This window comes from Stegostoma tigrinum, chromosome 33 (assembly GCF_030684315.1).
Source record: "Stegostoma tigrinum isolate sSteTig4 chromosome 33, sSteTig4.hap1, whole genome shotgun sequence".
NCBI classification, from domain to species: domain Eukaryota; kingdom Metazoa; phylum Chordata; class Chondrichthyes; order Orectolobiformes; family Stegostomatidae; genus Stegostoma; species Stegostoma tigrinum.
In genome coordinates, this window is record NC_081386.1 from 22819652 (window position 1) to 22842416 (window position 22765).

At 42.6% G+C, this 22765-nt stretch overlaps 1 protein-coding gene across 2 annotated transcripts in view; it reads left to right on the forward strand.

Moving 5' to 3' along the window:
* The window catches only part of igdcc3 (immunoglobulin superfamily, DCC subclass, member 3), a 124897-nt gene that overhangs the window by 67036 nt on the left and 35096 nt on the right, over positions 1–22765 (forward strand). For both annotated transcript variants that reach the window (XM_048563108.2, XM_048563109.2), the window contains exons 3-5: positions 7128–7272; positions 8242–8372; positions 18194–18331. In XM_048563108.2, the coding sequence (XP_048419065.1) occupies positions 7128–7272; positions 8242–8372; positions 18194–18331 (414 nt within the window). The remainder of the gene's footprint in view (positions 1–7127; positions 7273–8241; positions 8373–18193; positions 18332–22765) is intronic.

The window sequence follows — 22765 nt, forward strand, 5'->3', positions numbered from 1 at the left end:
GTGATAGTTAGCAGCACCAATGCAGTCTCTCTGAAAGAGTTAACAATAGGCCTTTTCACAAAGCTGTTACATTTTTCCTTTCTAATTTACTTACCCACTTACCTTTAATCCACTTGGCTTTTAAAGTGTATTCTGATTCTGCTTCAGCCTCTGTTTCTTGTAAAACGTCTCACATCCTAACAACCCTCTGTGTGAAAAATATTCTTCCACTCTTGCTGAAAGATTGAAGAGGAAGTTGTGATCATCTATCTTAACTACTGCTTCCCTGCTGTTGGATGATCTTTAGGCCCTGATGCTAATGGACCAGAGCTTTATCCTGCTTTGCATTCTAGACCAAGGCCTAGCCAAGACACGTATATAATTATGTAAAATAATGTAGGTGTATTGCAATTGGGAACCAAAACATTATAAAATTGCCTGTAATTTCTCATGGGCAACTCAAAACCAAAGTCAGTGATCAAAATGTTGTATGGTACAGTAAAGTTAGAGAATGGCATACTCTTGTATCCAGTGTTTTCAAAACAAACTGCTTTCTTGGGTCACTTCCAAATAAAGCATTAATAGTTTAGGTCGGTGGCATTGTACATTATCACCTTTCCCAAGCCTGCGATATGCTAATGACTAATTCTCTTGTCACCATACCTTAGTAGATTAACAACTTTTAAAACCTGACTTGTGTAGCAAACTCCCAGTTTTCCTCAATCCACTGTATAGCTAGGGATCACATTCAAAAGGTACAGGTTAATCCATTTCGGACTGAGATGAGAAGAAATTTCTTCACCCAGAGAGTGGTGAGCCTGTGGAATCCTCTGCCACAGAAAGTGGTTGAGGCCAAAACGTTGAATGTTTTCTAGAAAGTGTTACATGTAGTACTGAAGGGCTCAAAGGATATGGGGAGAAAGCAGGAACAAGGGATTGAGTTGGATGATCAGCCATGGTCATGTTGAGTGGTGGAGCTGTTCCTCTTTTCAATGTTTTAATATTGCAACTTTCCAAAGGCCAGCAATTCTCAATCTGTGTGGTGCCATGAGTATTTCTATCGATTATTTCCACCTATCTAGCCATCATTTCAAATACTTTTACTTTTAAATTCTTTTTTCTCTAGGCCCTTATTATTCTTTCCCACATTCACCATTACAGTACCCTCAGTGAAGATTTAACTTAATTAAATGCAAGTGTTGAAAAGACAGAATACATTATCGGAGACGTCACTGAGGTGTCAGTATCTCCTCCAAGATCTGTGTTCCATGCTGCTCCCATGCAATGCTGTTTGAGGAGCTCATGTTAATTTGATAGAGCACTGAGCTGTTGTCGATTGCATCCTGGTCTAATTAGCTGTCAGCTTTCTCGCCCATGAATGGCAGATTGTTTCTGAGCATTGTTTTGCCTCTCATGGCTCCCCCCCCCCCCCCCCCCCCCCAACCATTGTAGAAGCTCAGAAATATTCCAGGATAGTTTTCAAGGAGACTTGCTGTTTGTATAGGGGCTGTTTTCACCACTGAAATGCTGACTGAGCCTGCTGTTCTGTCACTCTGCATATATTTCATTTAATGCCTTACTTCATCCATTAATTATCTCAGAACCTCCTGTGCCAACTGTTAGTGATTTATGAAGCACTGGAGATGGATGCCTGTTTCGATCAGTGTTACAAAACAGACAGGCAGTTCATTTCACCTCTACCTTGAGTTTATTTTTCCTTCACCCTCTGTCATGAGATGACATCTTGCATTTGTGTTGCTTAGGAAAGAATTAGAGAATCTCATGCTTTGAAATCCAATGAGAAAGTTACGGGTAGCCATTGAGCAATAGTTTTGAGCCCATTCAAATACCCAGTACATTCATGTCACAGTTGCCCTTCACACAGATCATGAGAAGATGGTTTCTCCGTCACTAGATTAAAATGATCTTTTTATCTGATCATGACATCATAAATTCCTTACACCTTACTTTGTCAACTTACTACATCTTCATCACAATGGTCATTCAGCTCAAATTCACACAGATACAGCAGGTAAACAAGAAAAGATAATGGAAGTTTGGCTTATAAACGTAAGAAATTCTTACTGTCACGGTAACGGGTGCTGGTGAGACCACATCTATAACACCGTACGATATAGGAGCAGAAATTAGGCCATTTGTTCTATCGAGACTGCTCCGCCAGTCAATCATGGCTGATAAGTTTCTCAACCCCATTCTGCTTTCTTCCTGTAATCATAGGATCATAAAATCCCTACAGTGTGGAATCAGGCCCTTCGGCCCAACAAGTCCACGTCGACACTCAGAGCATCCCACCCAGACCCATCCCCCTAACCTACCTATTCATGAACACTATGCATATATTTCATTTAATGCCTTATTTCATCCATTAATGATCTCAGAACCTCCTGTGGCAACCGTTAGTGATTTATGAAGCACTGGAGATGGATACCCGTTTCAATCAGTGTTACAAGACAGACAGGCAGTTCATTAGCACAGCCAATCCATATAACGGGCACATCTTTCGACTGTGGGACGAAACCGGAGCACCCGGAGGAGACCCATGCAGACACGGGGAGAATGTGCAAACTCACACAGATAGTCTCCTGACGGTGGAATTGAACCCAGGTCCCTGGCGTTGTGAGGCAGCAGTGCTCACCACTGAGTCAGTGTGCTGCCCAATATACTAAACATACTCAATAACCTGGCCTCTACAGCCACCTGTGTGAATTAATTCCATAGATTCACCACTCTCCCCATCTCTGTTCTAAAGCTGTGGCCTTGGGTGCGAGTCTGTCCTGCTAATGGAAACATCTTCCCAATGTCCACTCTGATCAGGCAGGTCAGTATTCTGTAAGGTTCAATTAGATTCCCCCTCATCCTTCTAAATTCCATCGACTGTAGACACAGAGTCCTCAAACGTTATGTGTCTAGAGTACGGTGCACAATTTTGGACCCCTTATTTAAGGAAATTTATCATTTCATTGGAATCAGTTCAGAGAAGGTTCGCTAGGATGATTCCCAATGTGGATGGATTGCCTTATGGGCAAATGCTAAGCAGGTTGAGACTCTACACACAGCAATTTAGAAGAATGAGAAGGGATTTCATTGAAATATATAGGATTCTTAAGAGCCTTAACAAGGTAAGTGCTGAGAGGACTTTTTAATCATATGGGAGAGTCTGGGACCAGAGGGCATAGTCTTAGATTTAAAGGGTGCCATTTTACGACTGAGATGAAGAGGAATGTCTTCTTTTGTAGGGTTGTGAGTCTTTGGAAATCCTTGTCACAGGGAGCTGTGGGACTAGTGTCCTTGTGACTATTTAAGGCCAAGGGAGATAGATTCTTGTTCAGTATAGGAATCAAGGATTCCGGGGAAAAGGTAGAAGACTGATTCTGTTGAATAGTGGAGCAGGCTGAAGGGGCCAAATGATTAACCCCTGTTCCTATTTCTTATGGCCTTAACCCCATCACCAGATCAATGCTGTTCCTCCATGGTGTTTATCTTATGTCCATCTATACTCATTTCCACTCCGGACCCTTTGCAACATTGACTTCAATGCAGAGTGGACTACATGGAAACTGAAAAAAGCCCAGTTCTTTTGGACAAAAGTTGATGTTCACATAACTGATAGAGAAGTCTGAAGTTGCTCTGTTCATATTCCAAGGAGGACATGGAGATGTAGAATAGTCCTTGGAAAAAGCCTGATGTTCTTCACATACAGTGGATTGCTTTGAATTGTAGTCATTGTGGCCATGAATACTATTGAAGTAGCCATTTTGTATGTAACAATGTCTGAAGAAACGATACTACATTAAGGTGATGCTGGTTGAGGAAAGATCAGGACAGCAGGAGAAATTCCTTCTTGGTTTGAAATGTGTTCGGCAATTGTTTATATCCAGCTGAACCAGAAAGAGTAGCTTAATGTCTCACCTCATGGTCAACATTTTTGACAATGCAGCTTTGGCGCTGTTGTATCATGGGACATCTTTACACAGCCACACCTTGCTGTAAAGTCACCTGCTGAACGTGACTTTTCCCGCTATTAATGCACAGTTGTAACATTGTGAGTAATGCATGGCTGAATTCAACAGAATATAACCAGGAGCATCCACTAGCAAAATCGCCCTATGTGTTTGTAATACCTGTGTGGTTTTAACCTACAACCTCCCAACCCTCAATCAGACAAACCATTCATCTCAGCTAAGCTGAGTGTCCTGACCGTTCTGTGACAGCAATGTAAACGGTGGTTTAAGTGTCGATATTTACAGAACTTGACAGTTGAAAATTAGGTCCTTAAAAGGATTCTGTAAGAAGTCAATGCCTAGGTTGGGACTGTGTTCCATATTATTTGTTTGTAAAGCTGACCTTTCTTGGTCAGTACTGATGTGTCCTTAGTTTAGCCTTTCATGGCCTTTGTTAAAGTAATTATAATTCAATTTTTACATTACATGACTGTTTACATGGAGCCTTTTAAATTGTTTTTTCTTTGAATTAGGGGCTGATGTGGATATAATGCTGTTAGTTTAATAGAATTAGTCTTTCCGTTTGTGCTGAATTCAATCAAAGGCTCGAGTTTGTAGTTGCTGTTGGTGACCTGCCTCTCAGGATAGATCTTTATGCTGCAGGGCGACTAACATTTTCACCATTGATCTGCCAGCACACTCCCAATCGCTGAATGCCTAGGATAGAATAAAATATTCTCAATCATTTTATATCCCAGATAGATATAAACATTCCGAATCATTGCATCTCCCAGGAATGATTTATAAAGATTCCTGATCATTCTGTGTCCCAGGATAGAGTTATAAACATTCCCAATCATTCTGTGTCCAGGGATAGTTAGCAACATTGGCAATCATTCTGTGTTCCAGGACCGAATTATAAATATTGCCAAACACTGCTGTTCCAAAGACAAGGTCATATACATTACTCCAACAGTGTAAGTGAAAGATGATACATTCTGGTTCGTACTGAGGACAGTAAAGCCTACCAGTCACATTTTGAGGCCATTACTACTTCAGCCATGCCACCTTGGCTAGGTGCCCATTGGTCCCAAACAGTTGGTGCACTGGAGAGTTCCAGTGGTAATGTAAGTGTGGTGTATACCAGAGTCTAATAGAATGCCACGTGATACATACCCAAAGGTTTTACAATAAGTGTGATGCTTTATTGTTTATAATAAGTGTTGTGGGTGTGTTGTCTTCATATTATCTTCCCCAGACAGTTTTAATGTCTCAAAGCCAGTCTTATTGTGCAATGTTTCCCAGTGTGTATTTTCCTTATCCCAGTGCTACTTGATGCATTTTGTCCCGATCCCAGGATTTGGCAGTGTTTTCTGTCCCTACCCCCAGTGTTCCTGTATGCAGTCTGTGCACAAACACTGATGAAGGGTCTAGGTCCGAAACGTCAGCTTTTGTGCTCCTGAGATGCTGCTTGGCCTGCTGTGTTCATCCAGCCTCACACTTGTTATACTGCAGTTTTTATCTGGTTTGGAGTTCTTGTAATGTTTCCGTAACTCTTAGGGGATTATTAGTTAAAGTGTAATCCCTTATTGCCTGTATTTATCGTCTCAGTAACTGTTTGGATGTACTCCTAGCCATTCAGTCGGTGATGCTGCAATGAGGTGCCTGCATTCAAAATAAAGGAACAATAAAATTAGTGTTTTACAAATGTTTTAAATGCATTTAAACCAGGCTTTGTATTTCGCTGCCTGCTGCACTCTAGATACTTATCCGGCCTGGCCTTGTCACCTCTCCTCTGCTCCCCTGCACACTGACTCGCTCTTCCCCATCCCTAGGAGTGAGGGGACAAGGCAGCGAGTGGGGAGGAGGCACTGCGGTCTCAGGAGTGGGCTGACCAGGGAGATAGTGAGTGGGGTGATCAGAAGGGTGCTTAACTGGAAGATTGGGGCTGACAGAATTGATGAGCAGGGAGTCTGGGACAGGCTAGGTATAAGTGGAGCCCTAAGTAAGAAGGATGGGGATTCTGAGGGGAGGAGGAGAGCAGAGTGACGATAGTTCATGTGCAGAGTCAAATGATGTTGGCACTGCCACCTTCCCTCAGAGCAGTCTGTGTTTTCAATTGGTCTGCCTTCTCTGTGACATGCAGCCAAAATCTTTGCTTTTTGAGTGCACTTTTCATCTGAATTGGGCTATTCCCCGCAGTAGTAGACCTGGTGAGAGGAAGGTTTGCGAATCGTAAACTGCTCTCTTGTGATCCTCCAATTTTTGCAAGACAATTCGTGTCAGTGTTCTAATCTATTGGAAATGATTGTTATTGATTGCTCAGTGAACTTGTATGTAAAGGTTGCAGCTAATCACTGCACTGAAACTCGAAAGGCAGGCTGCCATTATCTTGTAGTTGTTTATAATCTTTGTAACTTTGATCATCACTAACTATTGCTGTAGGGTCTGTGATAGCGAGAGTAGGGATTTTCATATTTTTTCATGTGGGCATCGCTAGCTGTGTCAGCATTTATTGGCCACCCCTAATTTCCCTTGATCTAAGTACCTTGCTTAAGAGGGCAGTTAAGAGTCAACCACGTTGCTGTCAGTCTGGAATCGCATGTATTGCAAATATCTTTCCCTAAAGGGCATCAGTGAAACAGGTGGATTTTTATGTTATAGGATCACCATTAGACTAGCTTTTGACTCCCTATATTTTTAAAAAACTGAATTCAGATTTTACCATCTGGCATTTGTGGGATTTGAACCCATGTTCCCAAAACATAAACCTGAGGTTCTGGATTATTAACCCAGTGATACTACCACTGCCAGCTCCAGTGACCCTGGCGGAGCTGTAACTGTTTGTTGAACAGTCGTCCCTTCTGCTGTTTGGGTCCAAAGCCGTGGAATTTATTCCGTAGCTCCCTCTATTGTCTTCTGAGACATTCGTTAAAGCCTACGTATTTAAGCAAGCATTAGGCTGTCTACCAGAATACCACCTTGTATAGCTTGGCCTTCAAACACTCTTTTGCAGTGCCTTGAGACATTAAAGGCGCTATAGAAATGTAACTTTTGTGAGTGATGGGCTTCCTTGTTGAAAGGTTAATGTTTGACACATGCGCCTTTCAATATGGGACGCAAAAAAAAGGAAGTGCCTTTCCCACTTGGCCTAAATGTTGATGTTTTTCTTCGATTTTCCCCCAGCTCTGTCTCCATTTCATGTGCAGCCCCAGTCGATGATGGTGGAGGAAGGTGGTGTTGCCAGGTTTCAGTGTCAGATTCATGGCTTACCGGAGCCATTGATCATGTGGCTGAAGAATCGCAGGGCTCTTGAGCCAAGTGATGACAGGTATTGTGCCTCCTAAACCTTTTCTCCCAGCCGCGTCACTTAGTTCTTATTTACTGTCATCATTCTCTCGCCAAGTAGCATGATTGAACAGGAGTACATATACTACCTTGTCATCTGATGGCCATTTCTTACCTCTTTATAAATTACACCAAAAGAACAATACTTGGAACTTTATAATCCTTGGGAAAGGGTGCATATTCCCTGCAGAAACTCAGCCATTCACTGAGAAACCTGAACAGTCATGTCAAATTCCTGCCATCCATTCACTGTTCTAAATTGCAGGGTTTTCACAATTGGCAGGGTGCAAGAGCGCCATATGTTGGAAGGAAATGTTACTACATCACTTTGTATTTGATACGTTGAAATGGGAAGTATTCATAAAAGTGAAAGCTCAGTGGTGCGGTCTTTGAAGGACATAGAACTCTTCAGGAAGAGTCTACACATCGAGTAGTCAGCACATCCGAGATAGAGTGGAACAAGCTGCCTTAGTAATAGTCGGGATAATATGGGTCCCTGCATAGGGGTTGGAGATTGGAGTGATTGTTTGGATTTAACATAAATAAGAACCACTCAACAACTGAAAGGAAGGATCTTTGGTTTTACGTGGAACTGAAAATCCATCCATTACTGTTGATTGTCTTCTTCTTTGGGATGTGGCCCATCCTTGAGACGGTGGTGGTGAACTGCCTTCTTCCGCTGTGGGAACACTCTAAATGCTGATGGGAAGGGTGTTCAGGGATTTTCACTCTGTTACTGTGAAGGAACAGCCGAAATATTTCCAAGTCAGGATGGTGTGTGGCTTGGTGGCGAACTTGCAGGCAGTGGCATTCCCATATATCTGGCTTCTTTCTCCTTTTCTGGAGAAAGAGGTCATGGGTATGGGATAGGCCAGACTGACTCCCACTTTAGAAAGAAAACGCATTTACTCACTGCTGGACCGATGAGTTAACTGCCTTCTTTATCTTTCAGGTTCACCTTTCTGCCAACGGGGGTCCTGCAGATTACACGAGTGGGTGAAGAAGACAGTGGAATATACCAGTGTGTGGCAGCTAACACTGCCGACACAAGACATAGCGAAGAAGCCAGTCTCACGGTGTCAGGTTGGTGCTGTTTCACCTTGTGCAGAATGCTCAGTGAAAAATGTAACATGAGCTGTCAACTTCTGAGGGTCTTCCATGCATCTAGAACGCACACAAGCACACTCTTCTGAGAAAGTAAAGCAGTCTAAAGACGTACGCAGACATGCCAAGTCTCAGGCACAGCTGTCAGACGGACATTGCGGTGTAGTCCATTGCTTGGGACTGCTTGACCACACTCTGAAGATTGACACAGCCCGGAGCTTTGAGTTCTTCAGCGCAGTGGAGCCTGGTGCTCTTTGCTGCTGTAACATTTGCATTTCTGGCGCATGGCACAATTGCAAAGTGGTGTATACTCAGGACCCTTCAGACACAGGTTACGGTGGGGGTATGGTTTCTTGGTGAGCCACTTTTACAGGAGGGTTCATATTGGCTCTGTCAGAACGCATCTCATCAAATCTGCACTTACCTAATTCCCTGAGGTATTTGATTTGAGAGCAGTGCTTAATTGTTTCTAATATTAGAATTTCAAAGATGAGCGCAGCACATTACCAAGTCATTAATATTCATATTCTGGATTTTCTGCCTGGCCCAGCACAAACACGACAGTTCACGTGGCTTAGAAAGCTGTCGTCTTACATTCAGTGTTACATGAAGACCTGCTGTTCCACTGCTGAGATTGTCAGAACAGAAACAGTAGAAAATGAACTTCCTAATCACTGGAGAAAAAGAGCATTGAAATGGAAGCAGTCAGTACTGTGTGACTGAACAATGCCACATGAGACTGACACTCTCCCATGCTCCTGTTACATAAGCTGGTGGTTTAACCTGCCCTGCCTCTCACCTCTCTCCAGCTTTGCTTTACCAAATGTGACCCACGAGAACTCCTCTCACACTCACAATGGATTTCATATTGACCTGTGATTGCTGCTTCCTATAGCCAGTCAGCTGTTTGATGTAAAATGGCCAAGTGTTTCTAGACCAAGCAGTGATGAAGTTGTATTTTTCTTATGGTGTCTAAGTGCACACAGCTCGAACTGTGATGTACTGACAACAATGTAAGCTTGCTGGTTTTAGACAGACTGCTTGGTCTTTGTTATGACTTTACACAACATTGCAACTTGCCTCAAGTAACAGCCAGATCCTAATAAATAAGAATCTCTTATATGAGGATGACTTATATTCCAAAATATTTTTTATATTCATATTTATTCTAGGACTTTGCAGAACTCTATCTCTACACCAGTGTTTCTGTGTGCAGCCTCTACACAAACGTGTTGAATTTTTTATCTGGTTTGGAACTCTTGTAATATCTCTAACTTTTATACATATTAGTTAAAATGTAATCTTATTTTGCCTATATTTATTGTCACTATGACTGTAAGAGTGTATTCCTTGCCATTCAATGTTGCTACCAATGATGCTGAAGTGAGGTGCATGCATCAAAGAAGCAGGAGCAATAAAATTAGTGTGTTGCAAATGTTTTAAATGAATTTGAACCAGGCATCGTATTTTGCTGACTGCTGAACTCTAGATACTGCTCCTGCCATCTCTGTCTCAATCCCTGGCACACTGACTTGTTATTCCCCATCCCCAGGACTGAAGGAACAAGGCAGCTAGTGGGACAGGCCTGTACACAACCATCAGGCATCTCAAAGTGCTTTACAGATAATGTGATATCCTTAAAGTGTATCCACTGTTGTAATTTAGAAAACGCTGCTGCCAATTTGCACACAGCATGGTCCCAAAGCAGCACTGTAATAATGATCAGTTTTTTTTTGTGATGTTGTTTGAGGGCTAAATGATAGCCAGGATACTGGGGATTCAAAGTAGTGTTAATGGTTCTTCTGTGTTCACCTGAGAGCGTAAACATGGCTAGACCTCTCTCTCTCACCTGAGAGAACACTAGTAAACACAACATCACTTCTTTGGCGCTGCCTTGATCCTTGTGCTTAAGCCTTCGAATCAGACTTGAACTCAACACCTTGTTCCTCTAATGTAAAAGAGCTGCCAACTGAACCATAGCTGATACCAAGCTTCGGCGCTAAGGAGCAATGAGCTTTTATGGTACAGGTTATATTACAGTTGAATCTTGATTATAGCCACATCAATGATCTATTAGCATATACTTTTCAGCAGGACTGAGCAATAATTTGGAGTTAGCAGATTTCCTTCCCTTTTCTGGCTTAGTCTAAAGTTAGTTGCAACATTCCCCTGTCTCCTGTGCTGAGGTCAGTGCATGCTATCAGTACTATCTCTTGGTCTGTCAACACTTTAGCAGTAAAATTCAGCTCCCTCCTTGTTTTTGGATCTCTCCATAGCCTGGTTTGTCCCCGTCTCTTAGACTTTTCATAGTCAGACAACCCTTTGAAATTTCTGTGATCCACCAAATCTGGCTCCTTCCTCAAACACTGACTTAACTGCTCCCAACATTGATCTTTTCAGCCCTAACAAAGAGAAGATGTTGGAAACACTCAGGTGGTCAGGCAGCGTCTGTGGAGAGAGCAGAATAGAGTTAACATTCAGGTCACTGAGCTCTCCTCAGAACTAGAAAGGTCATCATCACTCGGTCTCCCTCTGCACAGATGCTGCCTGACCTGCTCGCGTAGTTCCTCCATTTTCTGTTTTGATTTCAGATTTCCTGCATTTTGTGATATTCAGCTACATCGGCCCTAAACTCTGGAATTCTCTCCCTAAATCTCTCCACACTCGCCCTCTCGCTGTGCTGCCTTCGCGATCACTGGTTAATTATCGGTTTGTGCACATCAAGCTCCTGGGAAGAACCATCGGGCATTTTTTCCCCCTTTACTGTGTTGTAGGCAGCATCTAAATTAACCTGTTGTTGTTGTCGGAATAACTTTGCCCAGCATGGAGAAGGAATTGATCGTGGGATCTTCCTTGGCCGCATAGTTTTGCGAAATGTGACACTGAGCAATGTATTAGTCAGCTTGGGTGTCAGGGGAGCACTATTCCAGCAGCAGATTGGAGCAGGACTGTCATGACCAGTGAGCTTACAGCATCAACCAGTCTGTACCTGAAAAGGCAACGCTTTTTTATTTTGCCGTGTTCTCTCAGACTATGAGCTTGCATTTTGACATTGAATCTTGCTTTGATCTTTGTGTTGGATGAACAACAGTAACAAAAGCCCCAACATTTCAACCAGTTGCTATTAGTCTGAAAGGAATTCAGATAAAAATGGATGAAGGTGGTATTGGCATTTATTATTCAAGCCTTACTTGTCAACCCCAGGAGTCTGTAGACTGAGTTAAACATGCTGATGTTTGCGTATTGTGCTGTCTGGGCTGTAGCGTTTCAAGTGGCATAAATAATTCAGGTGATTTGATGGGCTTGACAACAATGTGATTTTAATTTATCCACATGAAGATTCTACAGTTTCCTTGTTTTAAAGTGCCTACTGCAAAATGTTAGCAACCACTTTCAGTCGTTACTTTCTTAGTATTTGGTTAGATTGATTTCTGCGGCACCTTAGATTTCATTTATCACACCTTCTGGCTCCAGGATTACAGGAGAGACACCATGCCCAGTATTTGCTGATTGACCTGGGTTTGTAGGTGGGCTCAGGCTGTCTGCTGGCAGGGTGACAAATCCATGTACTAACCGATAGGGAAGGTGATAGTCTAGTGGTGTTACTGCTGGACCATTAATCCAGAGACCCAGGTAATGTTCTGGAGACCTCGGTTCAAATCCTGCCATGACAGACAGTAGAATTTGAATTCAATGAAAATCTGGAATTAAGAGTCTGATGATGACTGTGAATCTGTAGGAAAACCCATCTGGTTCGCTAATGTCCTTTAGGAAAGGAAACTGCCAACCTTACCTGGCCTAGCCTACACGTGACTCTAGACCTACTGCAACATGGTTGACTTTTAACTGCCCTCTGGGCGGTTAGGGATGGATAAGAAATACTGGCCTTGCCAGTGATGCCCCGTGAATGAATGAATAAAGAAAAGATAGTTTACTCCTACCAGGTGATGGTAGGGCAATCTAAGGGAAGGAAAGGGTAGGGTAGGGACAAGGGGGCTGTTAGTTCCCATGAGTTCTGGTGCCCTTGAGGTGAGGGAGTGGTACAGGATGGAGCTCATTAAATTCTCCAAGTGCAGTACTGAGTGAGTGCAGCAGTACCAGAGATACTGTCTTTCAAATGGGACATTAATGGTGAGGCCCTGTTTGCTTCCTCAACTGAATTTAATGGATCTATTTCACAGAGCTGCTATTACTAGGGTCTTGACTACTTTTTCAGTTACTTGATCAACATCACCAATAAATTGTCTGATCATGAGCATAAAGGAGCAAGTCTGATCATGTACCTCAATGCTACTTTCCCAGTCTATCTCCACATCCCTCACATTACTAAAGGTCTGTCATTTTCGATTTATTCCTCTGCTCTGCTTTCTGCAGACCAATTCTCCACCTGTAATAGTTTCTCCAATCCTGTGCGTTATTTACTGAACTCCTGCGTGGGATCTTATCTAAAATCTTTTGAAAATCCAAATACACTACATCTATAGGTTCTCCTTCATCCAGGCTACAAGTAATATCCTCAGTAAAGTCCTGAGTTTGCCAAACATGGTTTCTGTTTCATAAATCTATGTTGACTGCCTAATTTTACCATTCATTTCTAATTGCTCAGTTATCGCAAGCTTTTATAACAGACATTTTCTCTACTACTGAAGTCAAGCTAAAGGCCTGTAGTTGCCCTCTCTCCCCTCTTAAATAATGGAAACATTGATGTTTGTGGGACCTTGCTGTATGAAAATCGGCTGTCATGTTTGCAAACACACTGGCGCATGCAGATTTACAAAACACTAAATAAAAACCAAAAGAACTGCGGATGCTGGAAATCAGAAACAAAAATAGAAATTGATGGAAAAGCTCAGCAGGCCTGACAACATCTGTGGAGAGAAATCAGAGTTAACGTTTTGGGTTGAGTGACCCTTCCTCAGAACTGGTAGTAAGCTTTTTCTAATGGTTTTTAACATTGGATAAAAGAAACCAAATTTCTCCTAGCTATCATCAGTCGTGAGGAAGGGTCAGTGAACTCAAAATGTTAACTCTGAATTCTCTCCACAGATGCTTCCAGAGCAGTTGAGCTTTTCCAGAAATTTTTGTTTTTATTTGTAAAATACTTGCGGGTTGTGAAGTATTTTTGACAATCCCGAGCGCTTGAAAATGTTACAGAAATGGAATTGTGTCTTTTTTCTGATTAGCTATTTTACTGTGTTAGTCTGTGCACCCAAACTTCCACTGCCTCTCAGAAGCAAACACATTATGGTCACGTACCTTTTTCCTGTTTCAAGAGAATGATTTTAATAACCTGCTCCTTCCTTTTTTATTCTTTATGATATTGAGTTTTGCAACTTTAGGTTGTTTAGAGTGAGTGGTGCAGCTTTGGGATGGAAAGTTGTGATTCTTGAACACGCTGGGGCTTTTTTCCCTTGGATCATCGGAGGTGTGAGGGCGTGACCTGTATAGAGGTTTATGAAATCATGGGAGAGGTACAATTACAACATTTAAAAGGCATCTGGATGAGTATTTGAACAAGAAGGGGTTAGAGGGAAATGGGCTGGCAAATGGAACTAGGTCAGATTGGGACACCTGACAGCATGGAAGGATGGACGGATGAGTCTGTTTCTGTGCTTTTTAATTGTATGACTCGGAGTATTGAAGATGAAAACAGGATATCTGACCCAATGCTCATCCCCATTCTTTGTTGATTTCATCTATGTTTACGGCCTTGAATGGTATCAATGTGCAATTCCTTTATCAGAAGCTTCTCTTTGTAATAACATGCAAAATGAAGCAAACTCCCGAGGACCTAAGGTTTTGCTGCATGGTTTATTGTCTTAATTGTGAGCATAGTGATGAACTCTCTGTTATGGCTCAGTTTGAGACTTGAGCAAAACATCAGGCTGTCACTTTGGTACAGTACCAAGGGAGACCTGTGCTCTTAGGCCCAATCTCTTACGTTGTGATAAAACTTTATAAAATACTACTATTTGGGACCTTAGAGTCAAAAGTAGAGGAAGCATAGATTGCAGGCTGGTGTTTTTGTGAAGGTGACCTGTTACTTTAAATCAGGCTAGGAAATCAGACCAGGCCCGATCTCGCGATGTCCCACCCTGGGGGAGGCCTAGCCTGAAGGGACCTGGCTCTCTTACTTTTAGGAGAAGCAGACTTGCAGCACTGACTCCTGGGACTACGAGGATGGAGGAAACCTACAAAGAAACGGGAGAAATGTTCTTTTGTGAAGGTCTGGTTCAAGCAGCGCGGTTTCATGACCACCCTCCCCAGCGTACTCCTACCAAATGTTCAGGCTATCAAAAACAAGATAGATGAAGTCAGACCTAAATTTACCTTCGGGAGGAAGGTGAGAGACAGTTGTGTGCACTGCTTCATGGAGACTTGGCTCACTCCTGACTGCACCCTACAATCTGACAGGTTCTCCATACACCGCATGGACCACACGGCATCCTTAGGTAATGTGTAGGGTGCTGGGGGTATGCTTCCTGACCAAGACTTTCTGGTACTCGGACGTAGTGACACTGGCAAGCCACTGCTCCCCGGGCCTAGAATAGCTTAAAGTAAAAAATGCCGTCTCTGCTACCTACCACAAGAGCTCACCCCCTCATCATCCCAACAGCAGTCTACATACCACCCCATGTGGATGTGAAGAATGCTGTAGATGAGATTTACACTGCCACAGACACTCTAGAGATATAATTCCCCAAGGCCTTATTCACTGAAGCTGGTGACTTCAACCAAGCCAACCTGAAGAGGGCGCTGCCAAAGCAGCACCAACATATCCCCTGCTCCACCAGGGGACCGAACATCCTGGACCACTGCAACACAACCATTAAAGATGCCTACTGCTCCATCCCCTGGCCACACTTCAGAAAATCAGATCACAGCATTGTATTCCTCCTCCTAGCTTACAAACAGAAACCAAAACAGAAGGATCCTTCACAAAAGGAAGTGCAGTAGTGGTCCGAGGTTGTGGAAGACCGTCTCTGGGACTGCCTGGACTTGTTGGACTGGACCATTCTTAAGTGTTCAGCAGAAAACAGTGGAGACGAGTACGCCACCACCATCATGGACGTCATTATCAAATGCGTGGAGGACTGTGTACCAAAGAAGTCGATCCGGGTATTCCCCAACCTTAAACCTTGGATGAACCAGGAATCCACTCCCTACTGAAGCCCAGACATGCAACATTCAAGTCGGATGACCCGGACCAATGTAGAAAATCCAGATATGACCTCTGCAAAACCATAAAGGAGGCCAAGAGGCAGCACTGGACCTAGTTGGAGGCCCAGGCCTACCAAACAGATGCGCGCCACCTACGGCGAGGCCTAAACTACAATATGCGACACAAAGTGAAGCAGAGTAAGATAATGGTCAAGGATACATCCCTGACGCACTTCATGCTTCCTGTGCTCTGTTTGAGCAGAATGCCAGCGGTGTGGTATCACCTGCCCGACAGCCCTGCCACACCTGTTCCCTCTCTCACTGCTGCAGACTTCAGATCTGGGAGTCAACTCAAGGAAGACGATGGGCCTGGATGGTGCCTCCGTCTGAGCAGTCAGACCCTGTGCAGACCAACATTTTCAACCTCTCCCTCCTACAAGCTGAAAGTTCCCACCTGCTTCAAGAAGACCACCACCATCATCCCAGTACCTAAGAAAGCACATACAATGTGCCTTAATGTCTATTGCCTAGTGGCTCTGATATCAATAATTAAGAAGCACTTTGAGAGTCTGGTCATGGCCCACATCAACTCCAGTCTCCCAGGCCACCCTGATCCCACAGGTCCACAGTAGATGCCATATTCCCTAACCCTGTACTCATCCCTGGAACATCAAACATCAGACTACATCAGATTCCCGCTTGTTGACTACAGCTCTGCCTTCAACACGATTACCCCCTGTTCTCAAAACTTCGGCTCTGGAAATTTGGCATGACCATAAGGGTGCTCACCAGCTTCTACAGATGCCCCATTGAAAGCATACTGTCTGGGTGCATGCCAGCCTGGTACGGCAACTGCTCTGCCTGGGACCGTAAGAAACTACAGAAGGTGATGTGTACAGCCTAGACCATCACAGAAGCCGACCTCTCATCCAATGACTCCATTTACACAGCTCACTGCTGGGGAAAGGCAGCCAACATCATCGAAGAGCCATCGCACCCTGGTAATGATCTCCTACAACTTGCTCTGTCAGGCAGCAGATACAGAAACCTGAACAGATGCACCCGCAGGTTCGGGTAAAACTTCTTCGAAGCCATTATTAGACTGATGAATGGACTGTCTTGCCTCAAGTAATGCTGATGTCGCTAACATCGATCTCACCTAGTGCACACACTGTGCAATGTAACCTGTATGCTCTAAGTCTTTTTGATCTGTACATCCTTGCTACGGTCTGCCTGTACTGCTTGTGAACAATGCTTTTCACTGTACTTTGGTACACATGACAATAAATAAATCATTCAAGAAAATAAATCATTTTGAACAAAGAGTTCAAATCAGCCTTTCCAAGAAAGCATGTGATGTAAGCTAAATGACGAGAAGGGTCCCAACCTGAAACGTCAGCTTTCCTGCTCCTGTGATGCTGCCCTGGCCTGCTACGTTCCCCCAGCTTCACACTGTGTTATCTCTGACTAGATAAGCTACCCGTTAAGGTAATTGTTTCCTGAAAGCAGCCTTGTGGCAGCTAAGAAACACCATTTGCATTACCATCATCCTTCAGTGTATGACTTCTGCTCTGGTTTAAATATACCATATATACAGAGCTCCAACACGGCACTGGAACAACTAAAGTCAAAGGGAACATAGTTGCTGGGCTCTTTATTGAATAGAACTTCTACAACCTACAGAGTTAGATGGCTGGTTGCCACAGGCAGGTTGAATTCAGGAGAAATGATCCATTCCGGTAGAAGGGTAGTTTTCAGTTGCGGATGTCTCCAGGCCATGAGAGCTGGAAAGAAACTTTTAAAAGCTATTTTAGAAGTTCACATAGACCAGGCTGGAAGAAGCCTTTTTCTTCGAGTTCAGTGATGAAGAATGAGTTAGCCTTGCCTCTCTGTCTCTGGGAGAACCACAGAAAAGCACATCTTGTTAATATGAAAAAAGTTGCCAAAAGGAAGGTTTGATACCATATAAGTTGAGTAAGAAATAAGAGTAAGGTTTGGGGTGATACTCCACTGGAGATGAGTGTCTGGAAAGGATATTGCTGGGTAAAGGGGGTTAAATCTTTCTGTTTTACTGTTCATTATAAGGTGTTTCCAAGTTACCTTAAATGAGTACACATATAAGTAACTTTGTTTTATTTATTTTCTTTCATGTATTAAACTTGTGTTGTTTTGTTAAAAGTACATTGGCAGATTCACATGAGTATGGTCAGTGACTGACCCCACATGGTAACTACAAAAATTAACTTTATGACATATCAAACCATGTTTCACTTTGGGACCTGACTTGTTCAGTATTACCGTCAGCTGGGATCATAAATTGAAACTTTGGGATGAGGTGCCATAGTATCTGCTGCAGTGAAGGGAAAGGTATCATGATGCTATTTTGAAGAGCAGGAGAATTATCCATGACATCCTAGGCAATGTTATCCCTTCATCAAAATCACAGATATGGATTAGATGTTCATTGTGATTGTGTTGTGGGATCCTGCTGTGCACAACTAGGCAGCTGCATTTCATGCATTAGTGATTACACTTTGGAATTGGGACATCAGATGGCCCTGACAAGGTGCTATGTAAATGCAGGTCTGTTTTTTTTCCCTCTCTCTTTGTTATCTACTGCCTTTTGATTCTTCCCTCAGGATCTCACTCCAATGTTTATAAGGAGCCAACGATCCTGGTTGGTCCCGAGAACCTCACACTTACCGTGCACCAAACAGCTGTCCTGGAATGTGTTGCGACCGGAAACCCTCGTCCGATTGTATCCTGGAGCCGTCTTGGTGAGCTTGGGGATGTCAGTGATTCCATGTTGGGGACTGTGTTGTGATTAAGACTGAGGCATACACCTCTGGGGAATGGTGACATTCAGAGGAAAGTTTTTCAAGGAACACCCACTGTCAATAAAGCGACATTTGACACAAAGGGAGGAAAGAGAGGTGTAGCAATTCTGCCTGAGATCTGAAAAAAATTGAAGGCGTTTCCTCTCTCTATCCTTTCCAAATGATCTTTTGAACACCCAGCCATGCAACTAGTGTAAGAGAATTGAATGAGAAGTGTAATGCTGGCATTCTGTAGATTTGCGAGGACTAAAGAAGTAGTAAGTTCTTTTCTGATTTGCGCAAGTGGAATATTATCAGAGTAAGGAGGTATTGTACTTTTTTTTGTATTGGGGTAGTGTCAGAGTTGCGTAGACGCAGGAGAATCCCTCTTTCCGCCTGTTCTAGTACTGTGTGTGACAAATGAATCTTTCATGGTGGATGACTTTGCCACATACTTGATGATTTGCTATGTTAAGAAAGGCATGAGGGGGTATTGATAGCAAGCTCATTATAACCACTTTATTAAGGCCGCTGACTATCATGGGCAGAGTGTGTATTTGAACAATGTGATGAGAGCCAAGAAACATGTTCCTTTGAAGGGACTGGATTAATAGTGAGTCATTTCGGTCTTTCACAGTTGTGCTTTATAATTAGACAAGGCTTACTGGTGTGTATGTTTAATTCCTTCCAGTCACACACACAGTTATTGACCTGGCTCAGAAGGGAGATCCTCTGCGTTAATGGTTACCTTTAGAGACACACACATTACCAGCATTGCAATGTGCCAGGGACAGAGTCAATTGGGTTTGGAGAGCAATGGTGTACCCACATCAATACACAACAGAATTACGCGCAGTGTAGTGCAGTGTAGCTGCCCAGGTGTATTCATATTGTGGTACCGTATCTCAGGTACATTGACCTTCACCTATCTGCTGCATTTCCTCATTGCACCTGTAGTATCAGTGGATCTACAGTGATAAATCTGCACAATGTATCATCGTCAAGGTATCTGTTGAAATGTCACTATACTGATGTCAATTTCTAGGCTTTTGTCCAGTTTTGCCAATATATTCTTTTCCGCATGAAATGAATCCTAATTGTCTTCGCCAGAACTCAAAGTCCAGGCCATAATTGATAATCCAGTCTTTGAGATTTTATTTAGACCTATTGACATGGATCAGGAACATGTAGGACCAAAATAGAGTAATAGAAAATTCTCATCAACTTCAGGTGTCGGTTCATTTCTAGTAACGAGCAACTTTGTTTCTAATTGAAGAGCAGCATCCTCGAACTATCATTCTGGTCTTAGTTTATGCCTTGTGATTTGGCCACTTGCTTCAGTATCCAATATCAGTGCACCACAAGCTGAGTGAATGAAGCATTTGATTTCCAACATGAAGCATAAGCAGTCTTTCTAAGTGGTTTACTCTAAGCAGTAAGTAGCCAAATATTTCAGGATTTGTGAAATTATGGCTGATACTCCACCAAAATGTAATTGAGGTGCAAGAGACGTTGTTCTATTTGGCTAATAAAAACTGGCAGAGTATAAAGTTATCAACACTCAGTATGTGATTTATTGCTTTCCACACATAGGTCATCAACCAACCAAGATACATTGATTGAGACACTCAGATCAGGTGATCGCAATGCAGAAACCCTAAGATAAATACACCAAGGTAGATGTGCATAGGCAGAAATACTGGAAGGTGTAGAGACACTGAAATATTGACCTTGTTATTTTATACTGCTCCAGCATTCAGTGATGCCCAGGAGGGGTTTAAGAAAGGGAAGGCTTAACCTGTCAAGTGTGCAAAACACAACTCTGAACCCTTTTCTCTCCATCTTCGGTCCGCCTCCCCCTCTCTCCCTATTTATTCCAGAACCCTCACCCCATCCCCCTCTCTGATGAAGGGTCTAGGCCCGAAACGTCAGCTTTTGTGCTCCTGAGATGCTGCTTGGCCTGCTGTGTTCATCCAGCCTCACATTTTGTTGTCCTGTACATGGCGTTGTTGTAACACTAGTGTGTCATGGGATTTGAGTGTCTTGCCCTCTTAAGAGGCAGGAGTTTTCATTAACATTGCCAGCTCCACAAAATAAGTGCATTTTCCAGCATTCAAGGTAGGCCAAGAGGATCAAATCCAGAAGAAAGATTTCAGAACGCCCTCCCACTCCACACTGTGTGGCCTGCTGCCCTCTCTTCTCTTCCTGCCACAAAGACCAACCTTCACCCATTCCAAGTGGCAGAAGAACTCTTCCGGAATTCCAAACTGCCGCTGGTTTTTTTCCCTCCCATGTCAGTTTGCTTTTGGCTAAAAAGCAGGACATGGATTCAGAGAATGAAGATGAGATCCTGCCACTAAGCCCTATCAGATTCTCTTAATATTTTCACCATCTTGCACTCTGTGTGCCTCGCTGTAAATGTCAGGACTGTGTTGGGAATTGTATACATCTACCTGTTGTGGTGATGTTTTTAATTTTCCAGTTCCTCAGCAATGCTGGAATAACAGCTAATGTTTCAGTTTCTCTGCTGCAGAAATTACTGTAAGTTTTGATATTTACCTGTGAATAAGAAGATCACATCAAAATATTTTAAAATAAAACTCCAGATCAAATAAGTTGAGACAATAAGGATAGGAGTTCAAACACGGGATACTGTTGACCCATCCACTGAACAAACTTGTTAAACTGTTGGAGGAAGCTTTGAACTTGTTCTTCTCGTAAGCTATTAATTGAAACTGACAAATATGATCTGAACAATATTTTCCTAATCTCCCTTATCTCATGTTTTGGTTGATATTTGAGTCTGATTCTTCAAGCTAATTTTGTAACAAAATTGGATCAAAAATGACTAAGTTGCAGATTGCTTCCAAAACAATATTTTCAGAAGATTGCTGTTAATGTGCATTGCTAAATTAAATATTGCTATTTTGGTTGATGATGATATAGTTATAACGAGGACATTGAAGATATCATTGTAGTGGAAACACATTTATGATGTATAATGCTGTAATTCAGTTGACTAAAATGCGGTTCATATTATAATATGATTTTCTTTCTGTGCCACATCAAATTTATGTTCTGCCTGGTCACTATACAATTTTCCAAGTGGAAGATCCTTTCTGATGATTGTGGTTTTTGGAATTTTAGGGCAGGATGTATGGTATAGAATACTCTATGATATGTGTGTGTTTATGTTCTATATTATATTTAATTATAAAATGAGAGTTTTACATTTGTGGGATTACAATGCTGCTGACTTTGGGGAATCTTGTAAGATGAGCATTAGTGATTTGCTTTGTCTTCTATCCATTCATATTAATTCCTGAATTTGAAATCAGACCAAACTGAGGACTGAAGAGGTTTGCTGAAAAATGAGGTGTTCAGTTTTCACGTAGTTTATTCGACTCTGATTGGCAGCACAGGATTGCTCTACTGTGCCACAGTTTTGCTTTAAACAGTTAGTCTCGTCAACTGATGCTGGACAAGGAATGCCATTATAGAGAGTGGGGAGAGTGTTCCCCATTGTTGTAGCATTGGCTGGCACCCTGAGTTTAGAGTCACATTCTGCTGTCGTGTCATGCTCTGTTGGTACAATTGGTAGGATTTATAATCTCTGAGTGGTAGCATTGTGGGTTCAAGACCCAGCGTGGAATTTGCCTGATAATGTGGCCTGACACCTTGGTGCAGTGCTGAACGAATTATGAGTTATTGCAGGTGATGGTAGTTAGGTAAAATCTTAAAAATTAAGGCATCCTCTCTTTGATAGTAAAATGTTACAAAGCATTTGAAGAAGGCTATTAATGTATTCTGGTTAATATTCTTATCTCAATGCCGCTCAAAAACAGACTGAGTGACCAGTTCATTTGCTGTCTCCAGAATGATAGTGACTGCACTTTCAGATTTAATCCATCCATTGTAAAACCTGTTGTGGTGTCCAGAGGAGGCGCTACATGAATGCAAGTGTGTCCTTCGTGCTTAACTCAGTGGTGCTGATCTGGAAGTGACTCTGAAGCTAGGCTCGGGTAATTTAACCTGAAGTACATCATGTGATCAGACTCTTAAAGTGACAGTCCTGCTTACTTACATGATTACAGAACGTACCTGATTGGGAGACGATAGTACCTGGCAGGAAAAAGATGTGGGTTCAGACCACATATCCATATTTATACGTGTCTTAATTTAATCTCCATCAAATCTGGTGGGTGTAAACCAGTGTTTCTGGCTGAGACGGTTCCATTTCAATTTAGATTAAAATGACCCACTGAGTTGAGGAAAAAAAACATGGAACATTCCTCTTAGTGAGTCACTTGTTTACCGCCCAGATATTTTTTGCTCATTCAGCTTAATTGATATTGAATTTGCAAAGCACCTGGACAGTAAGTTTACATTAAGTTG